This window comes from Balearica regulorum, chromosome 9 (genome assembly GCF_011004875.1).
Source record: "Balearica regulorum gibbericeps isolate bBalReg1 chromosome 9, bBalReg1.pri, whole genome shotgun sequence".
NCBI lineage: Eukaryota > Metazoa > Chordata > Aves > Gruiformes > Gruidae > Balearica > Balearica regulorum.
Window position 1 is genome coordinate 18443625 of NC_046192.1, and position 17541 is coordinate 18461165.

Below are 17541 nucleotides of genomic sequence, written 5' to 3' on the forward strand. Positions count from 1 at the left end.
GAGCATCTATGCACCCATGGCAATTTAGGAGCGGTACATGGACCATGTATAACCCATGGCAATTTAGGAGAGACATGACCAGGAATACAAGAGCCTCACTGACAGAGCAGATCACTTCTGCTTTACAACAGAGGTCTGACTAGGGAAGCAACAGCAGCTATGTATGGACCATCTGAAGCTACTTTATTCTGCTCTGAAGCATTCACTTCTGAAAGAATTCTTGTCATATCCAGAATTAACATGTGTATCATTGTTTTCCCTTTTGACCTCCTTTTACCCTTCCAGACTATCAGAAAGTATATTCACTGGAGCTTATTTTACAAGCTTTTCTCTCCCAACATGCTATGACAATACAAATCATGGCTGCAATTAAAGAAGAAACAGTCTTCCTTCAGATAATTCAGGAGATAAATTTGTGAGGTGGAGACACGTAGGCTGAGCAAATTTCTTAAGAACGAATTTCACACACAGGGAAGAATCCCAGAATGGTAGGGGTTGAGAAGGAACCTTTGGAGATCATCTAGAACAGGATCACCTAGAGCAGGTTGCACAGGATTGCGTCCAGGTGGGTTTTGAATATCTCCAGAGAAGGAGACTCCACAACCTCTCTGGGCAGCCTGTTCCAGTGCTTGGTCACCCTCAAAGTGAAGAAGTTTTTTTTCATGTTCAGATGGAACTTCCCATGCTCCAGTGTGTGCCCGTTGCCCCTTGTCCTGTCACTGGGCACCACTGAAAAGAGGTGACTCATGTCTAAGTTTGTGATCTGCTATAAAACCTAGATCCTTATCTGCCCAGATTCTGCTTAGACTTTCTTTCTTCACCATATAATTAGAAATAATCCACAGTATACAATTACATTATCCCTAGCCTTACTGAATGGCAGATTATTTTTTCAGGTCAATTTTTTTTACAGTTCATAGTGCTTGGTTTTGTGTCAGCTGTAAATGTATAAGCACACTCTTCCGTCTACCAAACAGGTTATTGATGAAAGTATTAGATATTACAGGATCCTCAATTGCTAAACTTCATTTGATACATTCATCCTACCAGTGAGTTTCAAGCTTCAAATTTGCTGAGAAAACTAGGTGCAAGAAAGAACATACACTAGAGCCCTGCAATATAGATAAAAACAGATATAAATGTAATTGTTGAGACTATAATCCTAGCAGCTCAAGGACTGATGAGAAAAAAAAACTGACAAGAAAAGAGCAAAACCTAAAAAGCAGAGAACTGGAAGACAGCAACTCAGCAACACTGACAATCAGCTAGATCCAAGGTATGTCAGGAGCTGACGTTCCCCCATTTGATGGCTGTCTGGTGGGCAGAGACTCAAAGTGTCTCAAGAGAGGTTGTAAGCATTAATGCTCAGCCCAGTAGCATGTTATCCACAGCTAGCTATTATATTAGCCAATAGATAATTGCTTTATAGCTGTAAATTTTGTACATGCTGCTGGCAGAGTCTCTCTGTGTATGGTAAACAATATCTGCACAAAGGTGATCCAGTGAGGGTAGGCTGCAATGCAAGTGGTCATAAAAGAAGAAGAAAAAAAAAACAACTAAGATTTTTGTTTCATTTTTCTAAGTTTTTAAATAGGATATTTTCCAGATGGTTGTTTCAAACAATTTAAAATTTTCAATATTTAACTTTTTAATTTTCTTTTCACATCAGAGGGAAGAACAATATTCAAATATTTCAGATTTTCCTCCGGGCTTTTTGTTTACTAGGTTTCTACTCTGCACCTTTTTCAGAATTTCTGCAGCTATTGCTTACCATATGTTACATCCAGTAACAGAACAAAAGAAAGGTTGGAGAAAAATAACATTAAGCACAAAACTTATTAAAAAAACAAAGCTCACGCACCATACAGGCTTATCCTTTCAATTCCATCTAGATGATCTCCCTTTATCAAGAGGAATACATACAATTACTAGCTTTCTCTGAACGTCCTCTGACAATGTAGACCTGTGTCAGCTGCTGTTCAGCTGTGGGGCACTGCCACACTGTCGAAATTGGATTATATCTTTTCCAATCCTGGGCAATCAGAACCTCTTCAATATTTCAGCCTGGGCTGCTTCCTGAATAAGAAAGTGAATGGGATGAGCACTGTTAACTTCTTTCCAGTCTCAAATGCACAAACAGCAGAACATTTCTCAGCTAGTGTTGTACAAGTTGGGGTTACTGTCACCCTTTCAGGAAGGAACAGAACTCTAATACCTATTTCAGCAAGTCTTATCTCAGATTTTCTGCTCTGACCATGACTTCCAACATTCCAAGTGCAACATCTAGGCTACTAGATACTGCTCTGAGAAACTGTCAAAAAGAATGCTGAAGTTGCAAATACTCAAATTAGGAAATGCCAGAAATAAGACACTCTGCACAAGAGTCATTCCTTCTTCCTGATGCATTAGTGAGAAGAGGGTAACACACTTGCTGCGCTGTGGTTTAGCCCATGAAATTCCTGTCTCCAACTCCTCTGCAGCTGACTGCAGAGTGCTACCAAAACTATACAGCACTTGGCACACCAGCAAGACTCAAAGGGCATTAGACTTTTGTAGTTCCTGCGCCATTAGGATATACAGTGCCACAGCCCCTGCGTAAGGTCTGCATTGCTTCCACCTCCGTGCCTTACTGTTCACCTACACCGCCTTACACACAACCCCCCCACACACCCTCCCACAAAAAACCCACAAAAACCAAGAAGCAATGGAAAAACAAAATATGAGGAATGTTTGCAACAGGCACTTTCCTCCCTAATAGCTAAGGCTCTAGCTTTTAACTAATCCTGCTGTCACTGCATGTCAGTGACGCACACACACTGTCTCAGCCCGCTACACCCTCAGAAATATGCCTGAAAATTAATAAGTTAATTACTTTTAATAAATTTAATAAATTAATTAATTAATCTCAACACAGAATCCTGTGTTGAGAAAACCTTGGTAAATCTCTGTAAGATTACATAAACCATCTGTTTTTACTTTGGGATGACTAGCTACCTTATTACTAGCAGGAAGGGTTAAAGTGATGGGTATTACGATTCATTGTAATGCAGAAGTGATAGTATTTAAATGAACTCAGTTAATGTGCATGAATTATGAATTAAGGACCAAAATACAAATAAAGTAATGGTGAGATCAAGCAGGTATAGGCAGGTGTTTACCGAGAAGCTTTTTGCAAGCCAGTTGTTTTGGCGAAAATTGGTTTTCCTTGTTCCAATATCTTCATTATGTATGAGCAGCACCTCTCCGTGCAAGCCTTGCTCATTCTTGTCTGACAAATACTATTGCAAGAGCTTACCGGTAGAGATGACAGAGATGTTTAGTCAGCTCAGAAAACCTGTTTTTCTAATGAAGCTTTCAGGCCATAGGAGTGGGAAGCAAACGCAGGGGACAGGGAAAGAAGAGAACAGAACAGTCATAGCTGCCACCTACATCTTGGCTTTCACGAGCCAATCTTAAAGCTCTTTCGAAAAATGAACGTCAGTGTTGATTAGGCCCAGAGAGATAAAGCAAATTCCAGAGAGTCACAGACAAGCTATGAACAGATACAGGAACAGAATATGAAGTTCCCAAGTCCCATTCCAGGACTTTGTCTATGCAACCTAAACAGTTCATCAATCTTCAGGTCCCAACAGCACAGATGACAGTAGGAGGCAAAAACTTACCCTGTTTATTTATAACGCATGTAAGAAAAAGTTCTCTTTTCCTGAACTGAACAGAAACACAGAATGGGAGCTTACTTTGCTCATATTTCCCAGTCTTGTGTTCACTCTAGTTCTGTGCTCAAAGTGACACTCTCCCTCTCTCAGTGCTTGCCTGGACATACTTTGTCTGTGCAATTCTCTTCCCACAGAGAAATTCTGATGTCACCGATCAATTAACAGCTCCTGTTATGAAGCTCCTGAAAGACTGGGGGGTACAGGGGTGGAAGGAACAGCTAAGCTGAGAAATCCAAATTTTAGTGTCTCCACTGAAAAAAAAATTTAAAAAAAAAAACCCAACCAAAAATCCCAACTCAGCTTAGCAATCGTCTGCTCCATTTAGCTTGACATCAGGCGAGGCAGCAAGCACACACTACCCTGCCAAGCGGTACATGCACAGCATGGAACCAGTCAGTGTTTTCTAATGCACACTGAGTCTGTCTCTGCAACAGAAAAAAAAATCAGCCCTGGTATTTATGGCATAGCAGATGACACACACCCTGGGCAGAGGCGTACCAGGAACCCTTTCCACCCCCAGCATGAACATTCATCATTTGTTTGCTTCACACCTTTCTGAAGATGCTGTTCTTTCCCCATCCTCTGCAGTTGTTGCATTTCTTTCCCACTCCTATGGCCTGAAACCTTCATTACAAAAGTAGATTTCCTCATCTGTTCAGAACAGCCAACTTAACATCCATCATCTTGATTGGTGAGCTCTTGCAATAGTACTTGTGTCAGAGGAGAGAGAGCAAGATTTATGTGAAGACCTACTGCTCACATATACTAAAAATATTAAAATAAGGAATATTGAATTCTTCTAAAACAGCTTCCTTACTTTTCCCTTCCTTGTGAAATTCAGTCTAAGCTTTTCTGAAATAACTTTGCCTCACCATGCTTCAGCATGTCTACAGCTCTCACCTAGCAGTAGAAAAACACGCTGCCCACAATGTCCAAAAGGCCAGGCTCAGACTAAGCCTCTTGTTAGGTCCAGCCTTACTCAGCAGAACCCAGCTTTACCCTGCAGAAAGCTCTAGGAGACCAGACAACGGGCAGGAGGACAGGGTCACTTTTAAATCTGTCAGTATAGAAGTTCACTGAAATTTTACTATTTCACACTAGGCTTTTTTTTCTTTTTCTTTAAGTTTCATCATAATCACCATTGTTAACAGGTAATTTCAAGGCTCAACTCATCTTAATTGTGGTAATTTTTTAAGTGTACAAATCATACTTCAATGGCATGCATGCATCAACAGTTTTCAGTGGTCTTTGTTGCAAAATTTGCAAACTTGGCAAATGATTCTGTGAACAATGAGAAATAGAAGAGCACTCACTTCCTTTTAACCAGACGGGACTGGCTAGACGAAAAATAATACAAAGAAATGAAGTTGTGATGGACAGAAACAGCAAGTTAATTAGGTAATTTCATCAGGTAGCTGATTTTAAAGTCTCAAATAGCATCAAAACCTGAAAAATTGGATGGATAAATGACTGCACAATAGCATAAGTCGATTACACTGCAATTTTTGGCAAACATAAGAGTTGTCCTGAAATTGTCAGAACTGGCTGATAAAACTATAAAAGGTATTTAATTTCAAATTGCTTCTCTCAGATTTTTGTCTATTTAACTCTTCAAGGGCAAGATACATAGAACCATGCTGCTGAAAATGATGCTCCTTAACCTTTTCCGTTTCCACTTCTCTGCCCAAAAAACTAAACAAACAGATAAAAAAAGGCAGACAGGCACACTCCTTGCCCTCTGATGGCTTCTCCACTTCCACACTTTCTGGAAAGCATCTGCACATGCAGCCCCATAAAGCAGAAGAGCTGTGTGGTACGGCACAGAGAAGTCAAGCAAGCAAATGCTGCAGTGTCGCTGCTTCTCTGCAGCCCCCTGAAACTGCTCTATATTTCATGTTTGAATCTGAAATTATTGAAATCCACTAAAGCAAAGGAAAAAATAAAAAAAAAAAGATAAATGCTCATCTACATGTTTTTCAAGACTGAACGACGCAAGATGGTATTTAACACATTTTCTTTTATTAACCCACCAAAAAAAAAAAAAAAAAGTCAAACTCAATAGAAAACTAACCCAAATGAGTGTCCATACCTGCAACTCTCAGATAGTTGCTTGAAGTTTAAGGGAATTCAGAGGAGTTCTTAAGAAGCCCGTGCATAGCATCGAACCTTTATATTTCATAATCATAATGTACATTGAGCCCAATCAATAACCTTGATTTTGCCGAAAAGTTTTGAGCTGGAGACTGCAGACTGGAAAATTCAGCAAGCCTGCTTAGAGAAATTATGGTAAAATTTTAAAACAGGCAACTTGTACAATTGTACGCATTCCCTTAATCTCCTACGCATACTTCACGATATATTGTAACATTAGCTGAGTTCTTTGATCAAAGTGTTGAAAAATCCAATGTAATTTATCAGCTAATAAAAAAACCCCAAACTATACAAAGTAAGACTTCAGAGATGCACTGAACACCAAATAATCAAGAGATAAAGCAAGCTGGTTTACAGTCACAGTAGAAGGGATATAAACTACTATAGCTAAGGCTTATGTTCAGCTAAAATATGGTCTTTAGGACTATAGTCTGAAGCACCACACACGCTAAAATGACTCAGCCTGGGAAGTCCCATGTATGTTTGAGAGTCACACATCTTCTTTCCTTTGCCTACTAAATTCCAAAGGAAATTTAAATCCTTATCATTAAAAAAAATTAAATAAATAAAATTTAGAAAACACTACACGGTCCACTGAACAGAACGATAATCTCTCAGCTGTGTCCACATCATATCATAACTTAACCTAGAATATGATAAAAGAGGAAAGTAGATATTCTCCTAACATTTAAATTATACCTTTCTTTTTCTTTGAAGACATTAATGTAGCTTTATGCTGTCTGAATTTAATTCTTTTTCATCTCAGAGACCATATCTTAACAGACAGGTATTGTATAGATGTTTCTTCTTCTAGAAAAGAAACCACATAATAATTGTAGTATTTCAGAAAGGTAATAAGTAATGCATCCTTGGTATTTCAATGTTGAACTACAGGAAACTGCATGAGGTGTTACTGTTGTGCAAGACACTTGGGTAACTGTTCAATAATTAGCATTTAGACCCAGTATCAATACTAAGAAGGAAGCAAAATTCTACGTGAAAAAAGAGACAGAAACAATCACAGATCATAAAAAAGAGTAGGTGTGGCTTGGCTAACCACAAGGATCACATATTTCAGTTTTCTAAGGACTTCAGCTTGGGAAAACTAGATTTGTCAGAGAGAGAGAGATGGCTAAAGCAGAGATACACTCTTTAGAAAGATTTTGACTTCAGTAGAAGCAAACTCATCTACACAGCTCCAAGTTTTCAGAGGCAGTCATATGCAAAAAAAAACCCCAAACCCCACCCAAAAAAACCCAAACCAGTGAGAAGTTAAAATTTTGATAAGATGTTGGGGATTGCTGAGTTTTTTATAGCTCTAGGAGCATGTCTCCTGATTTTGCAGTTCCTAAAGCTGCAATGGATGCGTACCCAACTTCCTCCAGGACCAGTTCCCCTCCCCATCATCGGAAATATGTGGCTGCTGGACTTCAAACTTCATCGAGAAACTCTCTCTAAGGTATTTATTTATCTTTATGGTTGAAAATCAGTCTGAATCTATTTTAGGTTTAATTGTATGTTGCATAGGAACAGTCTAAACTTGGAGGGTTTTTGTAAACCTCTAGGTTGATTATCAGCCGATTTCAAATAATCCAATGACCCTGCACTATTAAAAATATTTCCGAGTAATAAACACCAAAATTGCCTTCCTCCTTGTTATTTTCTTTCTCTTTTGGATACAGTAACATCCATGCATACTATTATCACAAGCACTGTCGATAGCATAATATATAGCAAATACTGACAGTTTCATTCTCTATTTCTGTGTTGATATCTACCCCTTTAAATCACCGTTAGTAGAACTTCCTTTGCCTGACAGCAATGTCAGTGGAACATCTCCAGGCCACAAGTGGTCCCATCTCCATTAGAAGACTAAACATATATTCTAAATGGACTCTTTTTTTTCTCTTATTTGTAGAGGGAAAAGATTTATTGTCTGCAGTAAAGAGATTATTACTAAAACAAAGCAGGAAAAATTGATTGCTGTTATGTTCACAGCATGATTCCTTGGTAAACCAATTGAAACTGTTAAAAAAAAAAAAAGGAACTTGCTTCTAACTATTTTAGGAAAAATACAAGCATGATCTGAGGAAAGGTAATAGAGAAAAATAAGAAAAAAATCACATGGAAGCTATAGGAAAGAATGCAAAAACATTTCTTTACTTTCTTCCAAAGTTAGAGGCAAGAAAACACGATCATTTTGGTTCATTAATAAATAAACAGGAAAGGTCTGGGGGTTTGCCTGTATTCATTTGTTCTTTGATCCTGAGCTGACAGAGAAGACCTCTGTTTCTCTGACTGTGAAATTTTCAGAGGTGCTCTTCTGAGAGATGTCCTTTCTGTTCCATAAAGTGTGATTATCTGCCATTCCCAAAGCACGTTACAACAAAAGGCTAAATTTTTCTGAAACCTGTAACTCAATTTGATGTTGGCAAATAGTTTTAGTTACAACTACAGAAAACTCTTAAAATTAGTATTTAAGTGTATGTATTCTCTGATTTATATTTATTAATTTACTCTTATCATCTTTTCAGTTAACCAAGAGCTATGGAAATATCTACACACTGTGGATGGGACAGACACCCATAGTTGTACTAAATGGATACAAAGCAGTAAAAGATGGCATCGTCAGCCATTCAGAGGAATTTTCTGGAAGACCTCTCACTCCATTCTACAGGGATATGATGGGCGAGAAAGGTACAAGACATTACACGATACTGAAATACGGACAAGATATAAAGACAACAGACGCTTTCCTATATATACGCATGTATATGGGTTATGCTATACAAGTGCATGACTGGGCTTATGTAGCAAACAGGGTCCGTGCAGAGCTAGCATATTAAGAACAGGGAACACCAAAAACTTCTCCTCTTATGAAGCATACTACTGACTTTTTTCTTCCCAATATATTGAAAGGAACATTTGCCTAGAGGAGCTGCCCTTCAGCTGTATCACTTCTAAAACAGAATATTGTTCATGTAGAAGACATCTATAAGACAAAGCTGTTCTGTCCTTACCAAAACCTACTACCACTCAGTTTCCAGGGTCACATTTATAAGGACCTATAGAGCTGGGAGTCATAAACCCCCAAGTTAGAGACCAAAAGTCAGTATCTGAAATCACGGTATCTTCTTTGTTAGTGATACATAACCTAATCTAAATCAGATTTTGTCTCCTGCCGTGAAAGGATTTCCCTTCCCAGCAATGAAATAAACATTTCCATGTTCTTCAGGTATATTTCTGACAAGCGGGCACACCTGGAAGCAACAGAGACGCTTTGGCATGACAATTATAAGAAGCCTGGCACTTGGTAAGAACAATTTGGAGCATCAAATTCAAAGAGAGGCCTGTCACCTTGTGGACATCTTTGCAAACACAAAAGGTAAATTCACTAGAAGAATAACACTTAGAGTTTTTTCAGAAATATAGTAGATTAGGGGAGTAAGAGTTTCACAATACATTTTTACAAGTAATAGAGATATTTTTCATATTAGTGGGACTTTTACTGGCTTCTTAATTGCATTTTTTGCAAAAAAATGTTTTGTCTGCGCAGCGGGCAATATAAAATTGTTTTTTGAAATAAGGATAGCAAAAAATGTGTATTATCAACACAGTCTTGGGGGCAGCTGGTAACAATTCTTACATTCAAGGAGTATAGAAAAACTCTATGTTCTTCTCCATAAAATACACAATTTGTGACCTGCTGCGAGTCATTCTAGGACAGCAGGCCTTCAGGATTTGGCAGAGAAAAAAACCCAACACAAGGAATGTATCATTCAGTTGTCCAACAAAACTTCTTTTTAAGGTTTGGATGAAATAGAAACCAATAGAATTTTTAGCAAGATTCCAAAATAAAGCAATTAAATACAAATATTCCAAACAGCCAAATCCCTCATCCACATCACATTCCATACTGATGTGAAAACACAGAGAAGTTGCTTCAGGTCTCTCTCCAACTCTCTTTGCACAAAGCACGGCAAAATGCCCCATGTCTTTTCCAAGAGCAACATATTCACAGATCTTTGAAATGTAAGACAGGAACAAACCATCACCCCGAGTCCCTGTACAGCCCAAATCTTTACCTTCCATGCAATTCTTCCTCAATTTTAAACTCAGTAATTGTATCTACTCTTTCCAAGAAGGACTACAAGTGTTGGACTGAAGTCAGAGATGCATAATCCACCATTTCCCTTAGTAGTCTAGTTCAAGGGTTGTCTTCATCATTAAAACATGTACTTTTTTTTTTTTTCTGGATTTACCCTCTCTTCACTTTAACTCTTTTTAATGGGAGCTGTTTTCCATCCTGTAAAATAAGCATTATGTGAGTTTTTTCAGTCTGTGGGAAAAAAACGTATGTATACTTCAAGTGTTAAGTGGTACTTGAAAACCAGAACGATACAAGTTATTTCAACATCACTAAGAAATTAAAACAACTTTTTTTTTTGGGGGGGGGGGGGGGGGGGGGGGGACGGGACGCGACACATGGTGGTTTGTTGTTTGTTTTGTTTTCTAATTGCCAAACTTAAATATCTGCCTCCAGATTTGAAGGCATATGTTCTAATTAATTGCTTGTGTTTTCAAACAACCGAAACCATAAGTGAGAGAGGGGAAAAGAGTCCTAATGCTTGTCTTTGCAAAACTAATAATTGCTGTATTTTTACAAGAGTAAAAAGCAGATTGAATATAACGATTCCCCACACTTACAATCCATACAGTTAATTTGTATTAAATTAGAGTTTACTTGTGTGAAATTTATCTAAAAGTAGTCTGACCTACTATTATTTTTACCATTCAGAAAAAATCTTCCTCATTTTTCCTCACTGTAGTCTACTCAGAAATATTTACGGTACCTCTTTTATTCACAGGCAAACCTTTTGACCCCCACACTTTCATTGTCCATGCTATTGCAAATATAATTTGTGCTGTTGTTTTTGGTCATCGCTTCTCCAGTCAGGATGAGTCTTTCAGCAAGCTTATTAAAGCTGTTTATTTTGTGATCTACTTTCAAGCTACTATTTGGGGCAGGGTAAGAATCTAAATTTTCTTGTTCTTATTCCTTAAAGTGCATTTGCATTTCACAAGTCAAAACAAACAAAAGTCAGTGACAATTATTCCCAAACATTTTCATACCATTATTCTGCAAGCCACTGTGCAGTAATAAATTAATATATACCTTTTATATGTCATTAATGCCTTATATTCTTTATGTCAGTAAATCATGTATCCTAAAATTTAAATTCTAGATCATCACTGCTTTTCACAGATTTCCAACATATAATGTATTTCAAATGAGTAATCATTTGCAGAGTACTGTGTACATACAATTCTTAAATCTTAAAAAGAAAGCAACTTTTAAAATTTAATTTTCATTTAGTCTTGAGAATACAGAAGTGCAGTTAATAAGAACTAAGCCTTCAAAGTCCTAGTCCTTCGACAAGATACCTTGCTTCTCATGTAATTCATATCACTACCAAGATCCGAGTTATTCTGAGCTTCCTATAAGATACAGGTGACAATTTCATCACATCAAAAAGAATATTTTTAAGTTCTTGAAAGCCTAGATATTGCTTACATTGTGCAGATTTTGGCACACTGGCATTCTATAACACTATCAGGTTCTCCAACACTTTCACACAGAGATGCCTTAAAAAAAAAAATCACAGTAAAAATCAAGGTTGAGAAAATCTACTTGTCAGCCTGATTCAGCCCTCAATTACTCCGATTCACCCATTTTCAGAGGCCCCTGTTGCATTATTAGGTATGCATCCAAAAAAGTAAAATATAATCACCCTCCTGCTCTGCTGTGACCTGATATTCACTATTACACGATGCTGACATTTTTGTCAGCTGATGGGGATGCACTGGCCAATAGATTCCTAATCACAGGCCATAAATAAAGCAAAGGCTCTGCAAGTAGTCCTAGAGACTGAAGTCCATTCACAAAACATACACAATACAAAGAAATGAAAATAATTGGTTTTCCCCTCAACAAATACACATGCCATTTTCTCCTGGAGGAAAGCCATCTGAGGGGTCAAGTCAGCTTCTATACCTTTTCAGTCTTCAACCTATCTATTAAGGATAGAAAATGTGGTTATTGAATATTGACAACTTGATCATAACAATTCAGATTGCTGCATGTTACTAATATTAACAAATATCCAACAAGTTTTCCTCAGTGCCAGTTCACTTAGAGGGCAATGTAAAGGTTTCATAATCCCTCTTAGAAATGTAGAATAATTTACATTGGAAGGGACCCCTGCATGCCAGCAGCTCCGTGCTCAAAGCATGCCTAATTAGATCAGGTTGTTTAGGGACTTGTCTGGTCAAGTCTTGAAGGCTCCAAGGATGGAGATTTCACACAGAATCTCTGGGAAACCTGTTCCCAATATTTAATCTCTCTCTGACTTGTGTTTATTAGGAGATCATGTGTTGCAGTGACTTCATAGAATATTAGGAAATCAGAATTGGGTTCTCAATTTAAAAGAGCTCATGTTTCTTCCTTTTTGTTTAAAATCACAGATGTATGATGCTTTCCCATGGCTTATGCACCGTCTCCCAGGACCTCATCAGAAAGTGTTTGCATACAATGACTTCATGCACAATTTAGTTATTAAGGAGGTCCAGACTCATGAGAGACAGAACGCAGGTGATCCACAGGATCTCATTGACTTCTATCTAGCTCAAATAACAAAAGTAAGTATTTATCACACTATCCTCTCCTTGGCCTCAATGCCTACTGCAAATACTTGCTGTTCAAGTAACTGCTACAGAATTTTTATATGCACACTTCATTTGTTTAGCACTGAAGATTTTTGTTTTGGTGGGCTGCTCGCTATTTTCATCAAACAATGACAATTTCTACCTGACCAATGAAATGTCTGAAATTATCCACCTCATAGTCTTCTTGTGAATGTACCCTACAGACCAAAGATGACCCTACTTCCACGTTTAATAAAGGCAATATGGTTCAGACTGTGGTTGATCTTTTGCTGGGAGGGACAGAAACAACAAGTACCACCCTTCTCTGGGCACTGCTCTATATGGTACAATACCCAGAAATACAAGGTGAGCAAAAGCATTGTCAGAGAGAACTGCATTCAACATTACATCACAATGAATGTCACTAAAGTGTAAGTATTAGCTCAATCACTTGCAATACATCAAAATAACCCTTAACAATGAATATGAATGGTGCTACATCAACAAGTGAGATCTAGAAAATGAAAGTTTAATAAATGAAACAAACGTGCTTTCCCCACCAGTTCACCAAGAAGCAACACTAGCATAAATTAGTAGTAGCCACTAGTTTATCTCACTGGAAGGGAATGGCAAAGACAGAACAAGCAAAAGACATTTCATATGCAACCTAGTCCCTTCCTAATCTTCAAAGTAGAAAAGTTTTTAAAAGATACCTGGTCTGATGTGTACTTACAGCAGAAATTACACCTGTAATGTCACATTTTAATCTTTTTTTTGAAACATAAACTGTATTATCTTTATCACCAAGTGGGATGTGTCTTAAATGAGAGATCATCTTGTGGTTTGGTGATACACACTTTCTTGATCAACTGAAACCAACACAGCAAACCACATGCCAATGCATTTCATAGCAACATCATTTATTTTTACCCCCAGTCCTGGACCATACTCATACAGAAATCTGCTGGAAAAAAGGGGAAAAAAGTTAAAATATTTTCATTTCTCTGCAGAAAAGGTTCAAAGAGAGATAGAGGCTGTTCTGGAACCCTCCCATCTCATCAGCTATGAAGACCGTAAAAAACTGCCATATACAAATGCTGTGATTCATGAGGCTTTGCGGTACAGCAATATTACTTCTGTTGGGGTCCCTCGACAATGTGTGAAGGATACAACTTTGCTGGGTTTTCACATTAAAAAGGTAGAGTATACCTCCATGTTTCTTAAAGCTCTGAGTTATTTATATTTAGTATTTGTATGACATTAGCTTCTACAGTTCCTAACTTGGCATAGAGAGCACGTGGTAGCATGTCACAGACATGAAACATTGCTGAGTGCTCTGAGCCAGGGCTAAGTTTACATTAGGAGATGCAAAAGAAAGCTTGGGAAAAGGCTAACAGCACAAGGAGCAAACAAACATGAGGAAAACTGAAGTCTTTCTTCCCGCTGGCCAAATACGGATCACGTCCGGGCATCAAACAGAACACGTGTTTTAAGGAACGATGAAGAAATGAGGTTTAATGAACGTCCAGCCAGCTAACTTTCACACGTAAGGGAGCAGCCTGGAGCAACCTATAGTCATCCCTTACAAAACAAACATGCACACACACAAAAAACACACAGTTGAGATGATGGCAGCTCAGTACAGCAACAGATCTGAGAGTCACATTGACATGATATAAACATCCCAAATATATTAAGCATAAAATTGATACGATAGAATTGAAAGATCTAGTGAAGAGTAGAAAAAACAACAAGGAATGTGTTACGGTTAGTCTGGCAAGTACGTAAAAAACAATCCAAGCTCCACTCCAGCTTAGACATGAAGACATTTCAGTAGTCCTGACAGAAAAAGGCAAACATGGAATACATTATGACAAACAGAAGATACAAGGGTTTGTTATGCCTGGATGTGCACAGGAACAGACCAAGTTGAACCAAGCACTGGGTTGCAGGCACAGGATGGCATTTATCCATTAGAGAGAAGGAAAGTCCTAAAATCCTACATGGACAATATAATCTTCTGCTGCTTCTTGCAGGGCACACTTGTATTGCCAAATCTGCACTCCGTTGTGTATGACTCTGAGCATTGGGCAACCCCTTGGAAGTTCAACCCAGATCATTTCCTTGATTCGGATGGCAACTTTGTGAACAAAGAGGCATTCTTACCTTTCTCAGCAGGTAACACCCTGATGTTGGAATATTCCTGTTCACTGTGCCTTGCAGCAAGACTGAAAACACCGTTCCTAAATTCTAGAATTTTAAAAGCATACTTTTTAAAAACATATTTGACACAAAAACTTAAAAGTCAGGTACTCAAGAGCAACAAATATTGTCTTGCATTTTATATTTTTCATACGTTCAAACAGAAGATGAGCATGGCTAAGAGACATAATGCTATCCTCCTTGGTATATATGTGGTTCCTACTATAAAGGTACCTGAGATCCTTAGTCCCTAATGTATTAAATCCTAGTAACACCCTCAAATCAGAAAATCAATTTATTCTCACCTTACAAATGGGAAACCCAAAGACAAAAGTAATATGATTTGTCAAAATATACAGAGAAAATGTGTGATAAAGCAGGAAACCAAACCTCAGCCTCCCAAATCCTACAGTAATAGTCCAGCGACATGTTCTCTTCTATCTCCAGAAAATTAGCAAAATCCAGTCTTTTCAGTAGAATATAATTAGGGAACAAAAAAAAGTTCTAACTTATCAAAAGCCTATTACAATGTATAATTTACCTAATTGATGATGCAAAATGCAGTGATACGAAGACATGGGAGGTGAAAAAAAAAAAAAAAAAAAGAGTGAAAAGCAGTACAAAACATAACTTAGAGAACTTCTCTAGTTTACCAGTTTCTCCAATAATCAGAGTATGAAGCAAAGCAGCACAAAACAGGAAGCTGGTGTTACTTACTGAAAATTAAAATATAAAAATTAAACAATAAGAACACTGAAAAACAGCTGAGGGGTTTTTATGTTATTGTGACAGATTATACTACTATACAATTGTTGTAGATAAAAAGCAAATAGGATACTAAGTAATGTACAAAGCAGTCCGATTAAACAGAGTAAATCCAGATTCTAAAACCATTTGCCCAAATTGCCTGTAAATCCCCAAATCATATTCGTAAAACAGGTACTTAGCATCTTACCTTCTCTACTCACCAAATGTCCACTAGCTCACACGAATTAACAACTAATTTAGGCTACCATTTCAACCCAGGCATAGGAGATTTCCTTTTGTAACTTGCTTCGGTTGCTTTCTGTTTATATACTCTCAGTGTTTATTTATCCTGAATATATATTTATCTAATTTTTTTTTTTTTTTTTTTTTTTTTTTAGTCCGGAACATATAGATAGATAGATATCCTGAAATATACTGTGAAAACAACATGACAAAATGAGTCACTGAGTGACTCCCTGCACTGATGTGCAGGCATCACTGCACATGCCTCCATTTCATTGCCTTAGCTTACACTTCTGCTCCTGGACAGTGTTAGGGATACTGGGCTACAAAGACCCAACATAGCCTTCTTAATATCTGTTGAGGAAAGCCTGATTACGTCCTTCTACTTCACTTTTGAATTGAATCCTGCAATGCTCCACTCCTCCCTCCTCAACAGCCAAAGACAAGGGACTCTGAAGTATATGAAGCCTTTTAAAATCTGGCTTTCTCTTAACTGAGAAGCAATTCATGGTTCTCACAGAACATGACACACAGAACAAGAAGCAAAAATGAAAAGGAAGAATCTCATACATGTTCTCGGGTAAAAAAACCAAAAACAACCAAAACCAAACACAACCAAAAAAAAAAAAAACAGTTGACATAATTAGAGGTATACTTCCTCAATTAGATGTTTCCCCCCTACCTCCAAAGGTATTTTCTGTCCTTACAGAAGGAAATAATTATCTTACATTAACAGAATTTATGGAATTCAATAGAATTTTGTTTGAAGTTCTTTTTTAGAACTTAGCTTTATGCAACTGATTTTTATTCCTTTCTTCTGCAGGGCACCGTGTATGTTTGGGGGAACAGATGGCACGAGTTGAACTGTTCATCATCTTTACCAGTCTGCTTCGGGCATTCACATTCCAGCTCCCTGAGGGAGTAAAGGAAATCAATTTGGAGTACGTTTTGGGTGCAATACTGCAGCCACATCCATATAAACTCCGTGCTATTCCACGCTAGTCTGTGACATACTACAGTGCAGAGGGACTTTGACCAACCAATAACCGCAGATATTTTAAAAACACATATCACTATCTCAATTGCATTCAAATGTAGGTAGCTCAGTATAGCAAATTAGAGTGTTTTTATTTAGGTCTGACCTCATATAGTTGAGCTTTTTGAAACTAAAATAGGTGATTAAAATAGTGTACTTGCCAAGGCTCATATAAAAGCATCTTAGGCATATATAAGTACACAATAGTAAGTTACCAAAAAAAAAAAAAAAACCCACAAAAAAAGTATTTTCACACTCACAGTAGCAAGGAATTAAATGTAGGATTTTAGAGAAGTGATCTGTATCAAGCAGAGTTTCCTGCATATTTTCTCAGCATGGTATCACACTATTGAAATGGCACAATTGTTCTGATGCAGCAAGGATGCCTGAATAAAAATTTTCTTCAGTATTCCGTTACTCCTCTGTGTTCACAGGTCTTTTCTTACATCCTTTTGCAGAAGGTACCAAGGTCTACACACTCAGTTTTGACTCCTATTCCTTTCACACTCCCTTGAAGCATTATATATTGCAGAATAAATTTCACACGTGCATGTATTTTTACAGAATGGGGCCTCTCTCAGTCCATTTAGAAATCCTTACACCTTTGTTTCTTTACTCCACCAGTATCTGTTTCCTATTTTATCACAACTCTTGGATCCAGGTACTTTCATGAATCTTTCCTCCTTCTGTTTAGAAACATTATTATATCATCCAAAAATTTCCTATTTGAAGGGAAAGGAA

General features: G+C 37.7%; 1 protein-coding gene across 1 annotated transcript; it reads left to right on the top strand.

The window, feature by feature from the left end:
* The first annotated feature begins 6972 nt into the window (after positions 1–6972).
* LOC104636123 (cytochrome P450 2J2) lies at positions 6973–17207 on the top strand. Its single transcript, XM_010303188.2, has 9 exons — positions 6973–7326; positions 8402–8564; positions 9103–9252; positions 10736–10896; positions 12393–12566; positions 12797–12938; positions 13583–13770; positions 14609–14750; positions 16588–17207. Exons 1-9 carry the CDS (start codon positions 7156–7158, stop codon positions 16764–16766), a joined length of 1470 nt encoding a protein of 489 aa, XP_010301490.1. The 5' UTR covers positions 6973–7155; the 3' UTR covers positions 16767–17207.
* The last annotated feature ends 334 nt before the right edge of the window (positions 17208–17541 follow it).